General features: G+C 46.5%; 1 protein-coding gene across 1 annotated transcript in view; it reads right to left on the bottom strand.

Moving 5' to 3' along the window:
- Positions 1–702: 702 nt before the first annotated feature.
- LOC147725843 (extracellular calcium-sensing receptor-like) overlaps positions 703–14,384 on the bottom strand; it is a 425,517-nt gene continuing 411,835 nt past the window's right edge. The window contains exon 3 of the mRNA XM_086963370.1: positions 703–1,617. Coding sequence (XP_086819496.1) covers positions 703–1,617 — 915 coding nt within the window. The remainder of the gene's footprint in view (positions 1,618–14,384) is intronic.

Here is a 14,384-nt window from a genome sequence, read left to right on the forward strand (position 1 = left end):
TGTGCAACAACTAGAAGGAGGTTGTGAGTGGATTCATATGATCTGTTGAACACAGTCTGAGTTGCATTACAGAAGGACACTAGAGAGACAAGCCAACACAAAGTACAACAAGGGTAAAAATGAGGCCTGTGCAAATGTAACTATGCTGGAGTAATCAGAGTAAATTTAAAAATTAGACATTACTCTTGAAATGCAAAATTACTGATGTTACACATTTACTCCAGTTCGAGTAATTAAGAGAATTTTGGGGCAAGATTACTACTGCAGGAGCGCAGGAACAAGGATCTTATAGAGAGCAAAACGTCTGGTGGCTTTGCATTGCCTGTACCATTTAGTGCTATTGTCTTAGTGCAAAATTCACCCTCAGGCCCAGTTTGGACACAAGGGTTGCTGGTTTATGCTTCTCGTGTAATTACGCATAATTATGATAATTGCGAGTAATTGCGCTATGTAGAATTACTCCAGTTGCGCCAAGCCCTAGTGAAATCCACATATGGGATTATACACTATGTAGTATGTTTTCTAACACCATTCTGTTGAAGATAATATGACATATCATGCCGGGTGTAGCTCATATCGGTAGAGGTTTGATCTGCCAGTATTTTACGGTTCCTTCAGCTGAACACCCAAAGAATGCTTTACTCTATGCAGCAAACTTCCAACAGATATTATTAAAATCTATATTTAATTAAATACAACAAGCTACTGTAAAAAAGTCATGGCAAGCGGTTCAATGTTATTGTGGAAAGAGACACATATGACATTGTAGGTGTTTGCAAGATCCCTTACCATCCAGGGCTTGAGATCCTGATGGAGGCTCCCAGCAGCACCAGCTGTTCCTTCCTTGGAGTGTGATTCAAGCATCTCATGTAAAGCGTGTGCTAGAGCATAGACAGCTGTGTAGACACTAAATGTTTGTCTGAAGTTCACAACATCATAGTCAGTCACATCAACACCTTGCAAAGTTTCATTTCCTGAACAAAAAGGGTAATTAAACCTGCTCTCATTCCCTCTTCCAGCTGACACACATTCAAAAAACTGCTCCCAGAGGATATCTAAGGGACCATACTCTGGAAACATGGCAGGATTGATACCATGAAGAACATCTTTAAATCCAATGATTTCCCCTTTCTTGATTGAAAATTTTATGATTTTATTAAATGTTTTCCAGGCACCTGTTACAATAAATCCGGTCTCAATAAGGGCTTCACCTGATACTATCCAAACTTTCTGTGGCACATGGTTCCAAAGAGTAAAATAAAAAAATTGTGCTATTTCTGTGCTGGTGCCATGCAGAATGATGACCTGAGCGGTGAACCTCTTGATAGCCTTTGCGATCAGCGACAGTCTTTCACAATTCTCTCCTGTAACTGCAACAGGTAACATATAAAAGAACTCAACGCATCCTCCGTTGTCGGTGATCAACGTCATCAGTTGTCGCAAAGCTCTCTCACCGCTGTCAGTCTCTGGAACAAGAATCCCAACCCAGCTCCAGGAAAAAAAACGTAACAACTGAGAGATGCCTTCCAGCTGGGAGAATTCATTTGGGACAGTCCGGTAAAAGGATGGGAATCTCAATTTGTTACTAAAAATGGGATCCATAGCCCCAAAGCTAATCTGTAAACAAGAACAAAATATAGAGAGAGCTAGTGAAAACTTTCAACACACTCTTATATGGGCTATGAGAGAAAGACAATATTTTAACATAAAATTGGGTAATTAAGAGAGTAAACATACAACAAAATATCACTGGTCCAAATGAAGTAAAAATATTGGAGTTGCAAACACAATCTTCAAAAACAAATATTAAATATTTAACAAAAAATAGATTCTAATGAAAACATTTTGTGTCAAGATATTTTAGGTAAAATACCTGTTTCACCTCTGGTTATTTGCAAAGCATTTATATAAACAGTTGGATTGAGCTTCATGTCGTATTTCAAATATGTTGATATGCGTAGCTCCTTTTGTTATAAAACATGAGCACAGTTTGGATTTAAACTCATGACACACCTCTTCCTTGAAATACGTTATTAGCACCAAAAGCGCTTAGTTGCTAATTATAATTTAGGATTAATACTTGTGAACCGGAAAAAGATTCCCATGCGCAGAATCATACACTGCTTACTGGGTGAAGAGAATTTGTTAACAACCAAGTGTGCACCAAAAGTACAACTTGTAGTTGCATTTTCTTTACTGGTCAGATTTAATTTAACCAGATAAGTTTTTTAGCGTGAAAAAATATTTTTGCAACAAGATCTTTCAAGATCTGTTGTAGTTTATAAGTCCTTTACTCTTTTTTTCAGTGATCTACTTTTGTTTTGGAAGACGTTGACACCTATTTCTTTTTCAATTAGCACTATTGCCAGTTTTATTCAAACATACAACTGTTTTTGGCAGGTGTCCCTGATAATGCAAGTGACACTGCAAGATGAGTAGCATGGCTGCAGTTAATAATTCATGAAATTTTGCATGCCACAACACTGAGGTGGCTGAGTCTGGACCACATACGTAAATGAGCAGGTCACACTCTGACACATCCACGGGCATACACAACCCCTGATGTCCACAACACATCTGCAAACAAACCATCGACTAGAGTCGCAACTCCCACCAAGAGCCCAATTTATCCAAGTATGCAATATCTCAGCACTGTATGAGCACAGAAGTCAAAGGCACCCCGCCTGAAAGGGATAAGGGGCAGCAAAACAGAGCTGCAGGGGTGACTCTCCCAAAATGCAGCACACACACATAACAATCAGAGCACATCAACATTGACAAAAATGTGGTACAAACCGCAACACGTTCACAACAGCACAGAGGACACAACTGCTGCCGCTTGTATGTAGGAACTGTCCAATCACATGTGGCATAGCAGGATACTGTAAGATGATAATGTACAAGTACAAACACACATCCGTGATGTTGTCGAAATGTCCACTGTCCTGCATCAAATAGGCATCTCTTACACACAGTCACCATGTACATTGTCATGCAGGCCGTATGTTAACTTGCACAATGCGTCAACATACATGTGAACACAATGTTAAATTGCATCTCCCCTTTACATTGCAGAGGGAGAATCAACCCCTCCTGCAGAGCAGACTGTACACCTCTTCACTGATGATCAAGAAGACCTCCCCTCCATCGACATCAACGCCCTCCAATGGCTCATGGACATCTTTGGCACCCCACCTCCAGGAGCAGGGCAGCCCAGCTTGTTCGAGGAAACCCCACCCCTGCACAGACCACACAGCAGGAAGCACCCACCACCACAGCTGTCTCCCAGGACCCCCATGAACAACACATGGCCTTCCAACGCCATGTGTTAGATGGCCAGGAAAAGATGGCTAATCAGGTGCAGGTGTTGTTCGACCTCATGGCAGCCAAACTAGATGCCATACATGGGTGTTTAAGTCCCATCAGAGACGGGGCATGGCCACGATGAGCAGCGGAATGGCCACACACTAGAGCGGCTCCGCCGGCTGAGCTTTACAAATCTGCTATAAATCCGCACTGGACATGCTGACCAGAGTCTACTGTGCTGCAAAAATTGGCTTCTACCCAAGGACACCGTGAATGGATTAAGTGGGCAAGACTGCGCTAGATAATAGACGGACCAGCGCTACAGTAGTGAGGCCTACCAGCTGGTGGACAGAGCAAAGCGGGGATCTGAAGTTGGGCTTCCCTCGCTGGGCGGGACGCAGATGACAGTGGAGCATTCTTTGCGGCTGTAAACTGGTGAGGAGGAGCATCGAGAATCCGACAGCGTACCCTGCCGGGTGTCGCTGCCTCGAGGTGGTGGAAGCTGGTGTGCCCGGGCGCTAGGCGAGAGGTGAGCCGGCGCTGGTATCGATCATTTTGGGGGGAGAGGATCGCGCTGGCGTACGTCTGCCGCCCAAGGGAGGTGAGCGCTGGTCTCCGTTCGATCGGGGGGACTTGGAGCCTGTCTCAGCGTCGGGATGCGCAAAACGTTTGGTGCTCGGCAACTCGCTGCAGGGATATATCTACGTGGGGCGCCCGCCGCTCTCCATTGCCAGAGGAGTGACTCAAGCGGCTGCAATCAATCAATCAATCAATCAATCATATCATTTGTAAAGCGCACTACTCACCCGTGAGGGTCTCAAGGCGCTGGGGTGGGGAATGCTGCTACTGCTCGAAAAGCCAGGTCTTGAGGAGTTTTCTGAAGGTCAGCAGGTCTTGGGTCTGCCGTAGGTGGAGGGGGAGGGTGTTCCAGGTCTTGGCAGCGAGGTGGGAGAACGATCTGCCTCCTGAGGTTGCTCTTCAGAAGTGGGGGACTGTAGCGAGGGCGAGGTCGCTGGAGCGGAGCTGGCGGGTGGGGGTGTAGAAGCTGAGTCGTCTGTTGAGGTACGTTGGTCCGGTGTTGTGGAGTGCCTTGTGTGCATGGGTGAGGAGCTTGAAGGTTATGCTCTTGTTGACCGGGAGCCAGTGCAGGTCTCTCAGGTGGGTTGTGATATGTCTGCGGCGAGGGAGGTCGAGGATCAGGCATGCAGAAGTGTTCTGGATGCGTTGGAGCCGTCTCTGGAGTTTGCCCAATCTTAGGTGATGCACTGGAGCACTGTGTAAATGCACGCGAGTGTCAGGCTCCGATTATTCTTGCAACATATGTGAGCCCTGCACAGGGGATTTCGGGAGTAGCTCCCTGGACAGAGCTTGGGAGAAGCGAGCTGACTGCCTCCGTGGATAGCAGGAGATTGGCCCCACTTTACACGGGTGGCCATCTCGTGCAGGGGGAAGCGATTCGGGTTAACAAAGGGGCGAGTGAGGCAGGTGAATCCCCCCTCCCCCAACTGCTCTTACCTGTAAAAGGTGCACAGCTGCGGTGAGGTGAATCTTGCGGAGTTCCCAGCGTGGGGAGGAGGCCAGTGTGGTATATTAAAGATAGCATAGGCAAGACCATAACATACAGATGGACATATGAAAAGACCTGCATGGACCATCTACGGAGCTGTGTCGGCCGGGTGTGCCGGCCCAGCATTCCTTATCTGGTTCAATTTGTGGGCCACAGTCATTACTGGTACACCTCCCAGTTCGGGAACAGACCGTGACGAAGCAGACAACACCCCGTGGGTGGCTTACAGTGCCTGAACTGCCCCATACCAACTGTCTAGATAAGGCTAGAACCTGAGGGCGACCCAAGGATATCGACGTCGGGAGCGTACAGTGGAAGGACTGGGGAGGAGACCCCCACCTGTGCTTTGTGGTGACTGGTGTGGGCATACACTACACGTGCTGGAGCCTGGGATATTAAGTACAACTCCTCAACGAACATAGACCATCATCATGGGGAAGCCTGAGACGCGTCAACTGAAAATTTATTTTGATAAAAATTCCAATAAATCTGCAGACAGCGATGTAGGCCAACAAGAACTACCCGGAAATAGCGCCTCGGACCAACCACCTACAGATGATATCAGGGAATTGTTTAAAGATCTAAAGACCAGTCTGCAAGGTATAGACTCCAAGATGGACTCACTGGCAGAAAGGATGGACAAAATAACGCATCGGGTTGAGAAAGAAGAAGGTTGAATGGCCGTATTGGAAACTAGGATTACCGAAACGGAAGAAGGACAAACAGACATGGAAAAGAAGCAACGGGGATGGATGGTGTGCTAAAATTAATCAGACAGAAGAATGAGGACTTGGAAGCCAGATCAAGAAGGAACAACATACGAATCACGGGAATAGCAGAATCAACGGATATTCAAAATATGGAGAGGTTTATAGTAAGCGTGGGCGCAAAATCCGTTCCGCTCGTGGAATTTGCGGATTTTTGGCGATTTTATGTTCCTCGAATCATGCGAATTTGTCCAAAAATCCGCTATACACAAGCTTGCGGATTGTTTTGCTTGGTCGCTCTTGAAAAATACAATATCGCACGTGCTGCGTTGACTTACCGTGATTCTGAGTCCCGCAGAGTTGTTTTTTGCGTGTGCTGCGCCATTTTGGATCTTGCTGCGTTAACACGCAAGAGTTTCTCGACCGCGTGTACGTCATCCCGGTATACGATCTTGCACAGCGAGAGTTTAACAATTCGAGTACGTCATAAGGGCCCGCGATAACACGGAGTAAACAATTGCGAAGACGTAGATGCGGCGCGCAGCTGACTTTCGGCGGGAAATTTGAACAGCTTGCTTTCCCGAACTTGCGAAAATTGTAATTCTGCACAAGAAATCCACCGCAGGCAGCATAACACTACTGAAAATGATGGTTTTGATCAGAATAACTCCTCAGATTGACATTTGGCTGCACTTTTATGTGCCAAGGAGTCCATTTTTGGGGGGGTGGGAGGAAGGACTGCCCCAGAGTCTCCAACTTCCTGTTCATGTCCAGCAGGCTCCTCCCAGTGCTTTGTCCATCTACTGGTCACTTTTCATTTGGATCTGGAGCTGGAAGGATTACTTTTTGTGGCTGCTGCTGGATATTTGTATTTGAGGACTTTTTGGACTTGGAGTTTTTGGATCACTTTTGGATTTGAGATTTTACAAGTAAGTTGGTGTTGTTTGTTTGGGGCATTGCAGTTGCTGCAACTATAATTTTAAAACTTGTGGGTAGCCACAGTATCCAGTAGGCCCAGGGTTAGTCATGGGTGCATGATACAACTGTTTCTGTGAGTTTTGTTGAACTTAAATCTCAATTATGTCATGGAATTTTAGCTCACTGTTATATGTGGAATTTGTTTTAAATGTTGAGGTGCCTGTAAAGCCACACTAGACAGTAGGCCCAGGGGTAGTGAGTGGTGCATGGGCTAAGTCTTTCTGTGGGGTGCTTGATTTTAAACATCATTGAGGGCTTGGATGGCATTGGATTGTGGTGATTGTTGTGTGTTTTTCAACTATTTGGGGTGTTGTTGGGGCCTGGCCATGTGGGTGGGGGCCATTTTGAGGCGAGGTCCAGGCAGAGCCTGGCCATGTGGTGTGGGCCAAGGGGCCATTTTGAAGCCATGCAGTGTGCTCAGGCCCGCACCCAGTTTGCCTTGTTTTCATCCATTATGCCCAGGGGTAGTGAGTGGTGCATGGGCCAAGTCTTTCTGTGGGGTGTTTTGAATGTAAACATTATTGAGGGCATGGATGGCATTGGATTGTGGTGATTTTTGTGTGTTTTTTTACTTTTTGGGGTGTTGTTGGGGCCTGGCCATGTGGGTGGGGCAATTTTGAGGCCTGGTCCAGGCAGGGCCTAGCCATATGGTGGGGTCAAGAGGCCATTTTGAAGCCAGGCAGTGTGCTCAGGCCTGCACCCAGTTTGCCTTGTTTTATCTATTATGCCCAGGGGTAGTGAGTGGTACATGGGCCAAGTCTTTCTGTGGGGTGTCTTGAATTTAAACATCATTGAGGGCATAGATGGCATTCGATTGTGGTGATTTTTTTTATGTTTTTTGACTTTTTGGGGTGTTGTTGGGGCCTGGCCATGTCGGTGGGGGCCATTTTGAGGACTGGTGCAGGCAGGGCCTGGCCATGTGCTGGGGGTCAAGGGGCCATTTTGAAGCCAGGCAGTGTGCTCAGGCCTGCACCCAGTTTGCCTTGCTTTCATCCATTATGCCCAGGGGTAGTGAGTGGTGCATGGGCTAAGTCTTTCTGTGGGGTGTCTTGAATTTAAATATCATTGAGGCGCAAGGAGTAGCGCAAGGAGTGGCGCCAGGAGTGGTGCAAGGAGTGGCGCAAGTAGAGGCGCAAGTAGAGGCGCAAGTAGAGGCGCTAGGAGTGGCACAAGCAGAGGCGCAAGTAGAGGCGCAAGTAGAGGCGCAACTGCCCACAATGCTTGTTCCTCCAGAAGTAGAGGCACTTCAGGAAATCGAGATTGAAGTAGAGGTACCATCCGAGCAAGCCACTCCTCTGAGTCCTGGTGATGGTCCATTGTCCTCCAGATCCACAGCAAGAAAAAGGTCAAGGAGGGCTACTACAAGTTCTTCTTCAAGCGCCCTTCAGTCTGATGATCTCGATTTGGATTGGAACCCCCGATGCAGTCTGAGGGGGAGGCACGCCATGAGCCGACAAAGGTAGCTAAGCCTAAAAGGAAGGTTCCCGCAAGGCTTCCACTTATGGGTGGTGACGACGAACAAGAAGTAGAAGAGGTGTATTCTGCTGCTGATGAACAGTCTGACGATAATGACAACACAATCATCACAGTTGTCACTCCAGCCCCAGCTGGAATTCAGCAGACAGACATTTTTACCCTATCCCGAATTGCTGCTGCTGAGCGGGATGTGGGCGGCGTGGCACTGGTACCACCACCAACAAAGGTAACCACTACACCAACATGACCTACAGCTGCCATATTTTCTCTTCCGAAGGGCCGGCAGGGACCTCCATCCAGCTCGACCACCGTTACCTCAAGTAGTGGTGCTGTAACTGTAAGTGCACAACCGAGTCAAATTCAGCCACCCCCATCCTCCACTTCATCTGGCATTGAAAGTAGCACCTCTACCACCAGCAGACATCTCCAGTCCCCAGTTTGGGACTTCTTTAGTGTTAACAAAAAGGCGGAAAACCTAGTCATTTGTTCGATTTGTAAAGCTGTAGTTAGTCGGGGTAAGCTTGGTACCAACTATGGTACCAGAGGCCAAAGAGGTCATCTCCAAAAACACCACACTATCCCTTGGGAGGCGCACCTAAGTAAGATCCGGGAAGCCAAAAGTACAAGAAATCCAAAATGTATCCATTGACATTGCATCTGATGATGACGAGGAGCTGATCGTGCAGGGTGGAGGTGAAGAAGCGACAGACATTTTTTCCGGTACACACAGTACTCCTGGCAGCAGCACTGCAGTGGTAGCGCCCACACCCTCTACCCAGCAACATCTATGAGGCACACTAAGAGTCTGGGAGAGACACCAATGCGAAAAATGACTACATCAATGAGCCTAACTGGGTTGAAGGAGTCAGGATCATCATTACGTATGAAAATGGTCCAGACCACCATTAAAAGCATGTTTTGGTCGGAGGCGCCATTTGAACGCAACCACCCAACGGCACGTCTTTATAACGCAATGCTGGCTAAAATGTTAGCGCTGGATCTTCGCCATTTTTCTTTCGTGGAAGGGGTGGGTTTCCGAAAATTTGTGGCAACCATCTGCCGTAAATGGAAAGTTCCTAGCCGGTCCTATTTTGCCAGAGTTGTGGTTCCAGCACTACATCAAGATGTGCTGGAGGTGATTGGGGCAGCTTTGCAGAAGAGTGCTGTTCACACTATCCACCTGACAACAGACATGTCGACCATTTACCAAGCCCTTGATTACATGTGCATCACTGCACACTGGGTCTCTTTTTCAGGGGTTAGAGACAAGTTATGTGCAGGTGTTGACACGGACACAGTTTTTCAAGCTACACGGAAACATGCAACAATAGCCATGTTTGCCATGGAGAAAACTCATACAGCATTTAACATTTTGGAGGAGTTTAACCTCATGCGCGCTAGCGGAATTCCGCTCCTACGCTGAGATTTTTAAAAGCGCATGTTACGTGACGAGCTGGGCTCGTCATCAGCGTGCGAGGATGCTACGCCATGACGAGCCCAGCTCGTCATCAGCGTGGAAGGGGTTAACAGTAAGGTCTATGAATGGCTGCATCCAAGAAAGCGCATGATTGGTTATGTTTCCACGGATAATGGCAGTAATATAGTTAGGGCCATGAATGATGGTGGCTATTTCAGATTGCCGTGTTTGGTGCACAGTATTACCATTGTTGTTCAAGATTTCTTGAAAAAAGAAAACAAAGTCAGCAAGTTACTGACCACCTGCCGAAGAATCTGCACACATTTCAGCCATTATTTTAAGGCCCGGCAATGTGACCGTAGACTGCCAGTCAAAGCACTCATTCAGGAGGTGGTAACATGTTGGAACTCAACCTTCTACATGCTTGATAATCTGTTTGAGCAGTGCTTGGTAATCAATGAGTATGTCTTTGAAATGGGTCCTACTATGAAAGACAGGAGGCTAGAGTTGGAGGAATGGAAGCTAGTTAAAAGCCTGACAGACATGCTTCGTCCTTTTGAGGTCTTCACGCGTGAAGTCAGCATGGAGGACTGTACTTTGGGCAAAGCTATCCCATTGTTGCGCATGCTAGAGCACCAACTGAAGGTGGTGTCTTCAACGTTCCAAGGTGATACTAACAAGCAAGACGCATATCAGTTGGTGGGGAGCGTATTAACCCGCCTAGTTGTCAATGAAAGGCTTAAAAAAATACATACAGAACAACATTACATTTGTGCCACTATTCTGGATCCACAATACAAAAAGGCACTGGCCAGCAAAACATGAATTCCTTTTAACCCTTTCCATGCGGCCGTGATTCCCCTGGTGTGCTGTAAACAACACAAACAGGGGCGGGCCATGACGAACCCCAGCCGTCAACAGCACACGAGCACTGTAGTGCATGACGGCTGGGGTTCGTCATCAGCATGGAAGGAGTTAATGAAGCAGATGTTTCAAAGTACAAACATTGGCTAGCTCTGTTAGCCACTCGGTTTGAAAAAGAGCGGCAGGAAATTGAAGGAACCGCTACAAGTACTAGTACTGAATCAACAGGCCATCCGGCGTCCAGGTCCACTTCTATGGTCGAAGGCAGTCACTTTCCCTCACAGCCGTTACCTACACCAGCAACCCTATCATCATCCTCACCTGCACCAGGCCCAGCCATAATATTGTCGGAAGCGCATTGGATAACTCATCAAGGTTTTGCTTGTTCCAGTGCTGATGCAAAGGCCACAGATGGTACTCAAAGTGGAGCACCCATGGAGAACCTTGAGTGGATGGTGCAGGCCTATCTGGATGACCCAACAGAGGTCTTCTTTAATCAAAACCAATTGCTGTATTGGTATGGGAAAATGGGTCATTGGCCACTGATCACCAAACTGGCTCTAAAGTATTTGTCTTGCCCACTCACAAGCATGTCTTCAGAACATGTTTTCAGTGCTGCTGGTGCCATTGTAACTTCAAAAAGGACCCGCCTCTTGCCCAAAAATGTTGAGAGGTTAACAATGATCAAGATGAATTAGCAATTCATACCACCAGATTACAAAATACGTGAATGCACGCAGGAAGAAGAGGACACCGACTTAGGTGACGGAAGTTCTTCTCTGTTAGCTGACCTACTCCCATCTCAATTCACAGAGTTTGAGGACGAGCTCTACTTCCCTGACACCAAGGCCTGAAAATGACCTCCTTTTTTTCATCCTTATTCACTTTTATTCCTGTGTGTCTGTCTTTGTTGTGCAACTTTGACCACAACCAAACTCTAATCACCTAATCACAACCAGTCCATCAGCAGTACTTTTGATCTTATTTCCTTATTGATTTGAAGGTGCCGCAGTCTGAATTCCTGAGGTTCACAACAAGTTCACAAGTTCAGTCATGCTCCTCTATCCTCCTCCTCCAGACTCACCCTATCCATTTCCCTCAAGGCAAATGGCTGGATTACGCAGAATCAAGAAACTTTGTCTTCGTAGACGAGTCCCCTCAAGTGGGACTGGAATTACTGACTACATGCTGATTAAGCAACAGTTACTTCTGAAATTGACAGGAGAGGCTGCCCTGTGGGCCTTCACTTTTAGAAGAAGATGCAGACAAAAAGTGGAGGAGGTATGAGAAGATGGCATGCATTGGACAGCAATGGCTGTCTGGCTCTGATAAAAGCAATTCCTTCTGTTTGTTGTGCATGAAATGAATCATATGTCTTCTGTTATTGTTTAATCTTTTACATACTAAATGTAACTCAAGTCTACTCTGCTTTTTACCTTGTTTAATTCAAATTGTACTTCAACTGCAGGGGCCACTACGTTGCATTTTCCAATATGCAAAATGTCTTTGGAGTGGACTCACTGTTTGCCAATAGGCCATGATGATTGATGATGAGTGTTGATGATCAAAGTTGAATAATATATATTTTTTCTTTACAGTCACTCACTGTGATGGATGGATCAACATCGTCGGTTTACGGAAGAACTATTGCCAATTTGTGACGTGAGTGGCAAACAGGTAAACAAGTCTACAACAACTACTACAGCAGAACTACATGTCTGTCTAGTCGTGGTATGGAGTGGTTGCGGGAGTGTAGTGTTGTTATGCCAGGCAGAGGCCAGACAGCAGTTCATGTAAAATTGGGCCTATGTGGCTTGCTGCATACAATTAGAGATATGCTTTGTCTGTCTGTGTCAACGATCCTAGGTATGCTACATCAGGATGCTTCACTCAGTAGTGCCTGCCTTGACCGTCTGCATGGCCCTGCCGCAAGCATGGGCCAAAAGTCCGTTCCGCTCGAGAAATTTGAGGATTTTAGCCGTCAAATACGCAATCCGTGAAATTGCTGTAAATACGAGAGCGGGCGGATATTTTTTTTTAGGCCAGCTCAGTGTAGTGTTGGGGGCTAGGTTTGAGGGAATTTGGGTGTTGTTTAGGGTTCAGGGCTGTTTTGGGAGTTAAGTGCGGTTTACTAGGGTTTTTGGGTTGAATTTGCCAATTTGGTAGGGTTCCTGGAGTCTAGCGCTCAGGGACTAATGCAGGCTCGTTCATAATGATTTTGGAAAGGTTGTAGGGAGGTTTGGCATTTTTGGGTCCAGAATTGGGCGAATTTTGGCCTTTTTTGGTGTTTTGCGGGTGCGTGTGTTTGTTAGGCCTCTGCAAGGTAGCAGTATTGCATGTTTTTCGGGGCTGTTTGTGGGTGTCCTAGATTTTTGTGGCTGGGTTGAGGGGTCTGGGAGCACTGCTGGGACGGTCTAATTTTGATTGCAAGTGGTTTGAAGAAAATCCATGGTGGAAAAGTGTGTTTTGGCACGATTTTAACTTAGGCCTCTGGGGATATAAATGTTGCATGTTTTGGGGGGCTAGATGGGGGTTTTCTACATTTTTGGGGGTTGTTTGAGGGGTTTGGGAGCACTGCTGGGAAGGTCTAATTTTGATTGCAAGTGTTTTGTAGAAAATCCATGGTGGAAAAGTTTTTTTTAGCACTCGCATGTTTTTGGGGGCTGTTTGGGGGTGTTCTACATTTTTGGGGGTGGGTTGAGGGGTCTGGGAGCACTGCTGGGAAGGTCTAATTTTGATTGTAAGTGGTTTGGGAAAATTCCATGGTGGAGAAGGTATTTTTTTTTAGCACTCTTTGCATGTTTTTGGGGGGCTAGATGGGGGTGTTCTACATTTTGGGGGGTGGGTTGAGGGGTCTGGGAGCACTGCTGGGAAGGTCTAATTTTGATTGCAAGTGGTTTGGAGAAAATCCATGGTGGAAAAGGGGGGTATGGGCCTAGCTGCAGAGCACGCTTTGGCACGATTTTAAGGTAGGCCTCTCTGGGGATAGCAGTCTTGCATGTTTTTGGGGGCTATATGGGGGTGTCCTACATTTTTGGGGGTGGGTTGAGGAGTCTTGGAGCACTGCTGGGAGGGTCTAAGTTTGATTGCAAGTGGTTTGAAGAAAATCCATGGAGGAAAATGGGGGTTCTGGCCTAGCTGCAGGGAGCGTTTTGGCACGATTTTAAGGTAGGCCTCTCTGGGGATAGCATTCTTGCATGTTTTTGGGGGGCTGTTTGGGGGTGTCCTAGATTTTTGTGGCTGGGTTGAGGGGTCTGGGAGCACTGCTGGCAAGGTCTAATTTTGATTGCAAGTGGTGTGGAGAAAATCCATGGTGGAAAAGGGGGGTTTGAGCCTGGCTGCAGAGTGCGTTTTGGCACAATTTACCTCATCGTTGAAAAGGAGACTCAGGGTTCGCACTTTCGAAATGATGCTTGTATGTAATACTGTCACTTCTGAAACTGAAAGTGTTATTTTTGCACTACACAGCGTACCTTATATTTTTTTCTCTGTGGTGTTTCAATATCACTTCCTGTTTTTCCATCAACAATTACAGGCCGGTACCCTGTGCCATGGAAAAAACGATTAACTCAGGCTTACCATTAGCGATCCGCAATTACGCATCAGGCAGGCAGTGGACAGTGTGTCTGGTCACCAAGATTGATCGACGGAGCGTCAGATTGAATGAAGGAGTACCGCGAAGAATAAGAGGAATGGCTGGATGCATGCAACTTGACAAATTCAACAGGACAACTACAACATACAGTTACAGTATCCTTTTCACTTCTCCTTATCTTTTTAATGTCATTGTTGTGAAATTGAACTTCTACGAGTGTGACTCTGTGCGTTTATTTGCTCTCTGCTTCAAATTCATCCCTCTAGCTATTTGATAAGTTTCTTTGCTATTTTTAAAACTAATTTAATGTACTAATAAGTGTTTATTCTCTCTGAGGGCAGAGAGGCAAGTGAAATTGCGCAATTACTGCAGCCTGTACTGTCAAATTGTTTCTTCATAGTTACTAGTAAGTTGTAGTTAGTACTAATTTTCAGTAACCTAACCATCCATTTAGCAAACAACTTCATGCATGCA

This window comes from Lissotriton vulgaris, chromosome 3_1, assembly GCF_964263255.1.
Source record: "Lissotriton vulgaris chromosome 3_1, aLisVul1.2, whole genome shotgun sequence".
Classification (NCBI taxonomy): Eukaryota; Metazoa; Chordata; class Amphibia; order Caudata; family Salamandridae; genus Lissotriton; species Lissotriton vulgaris.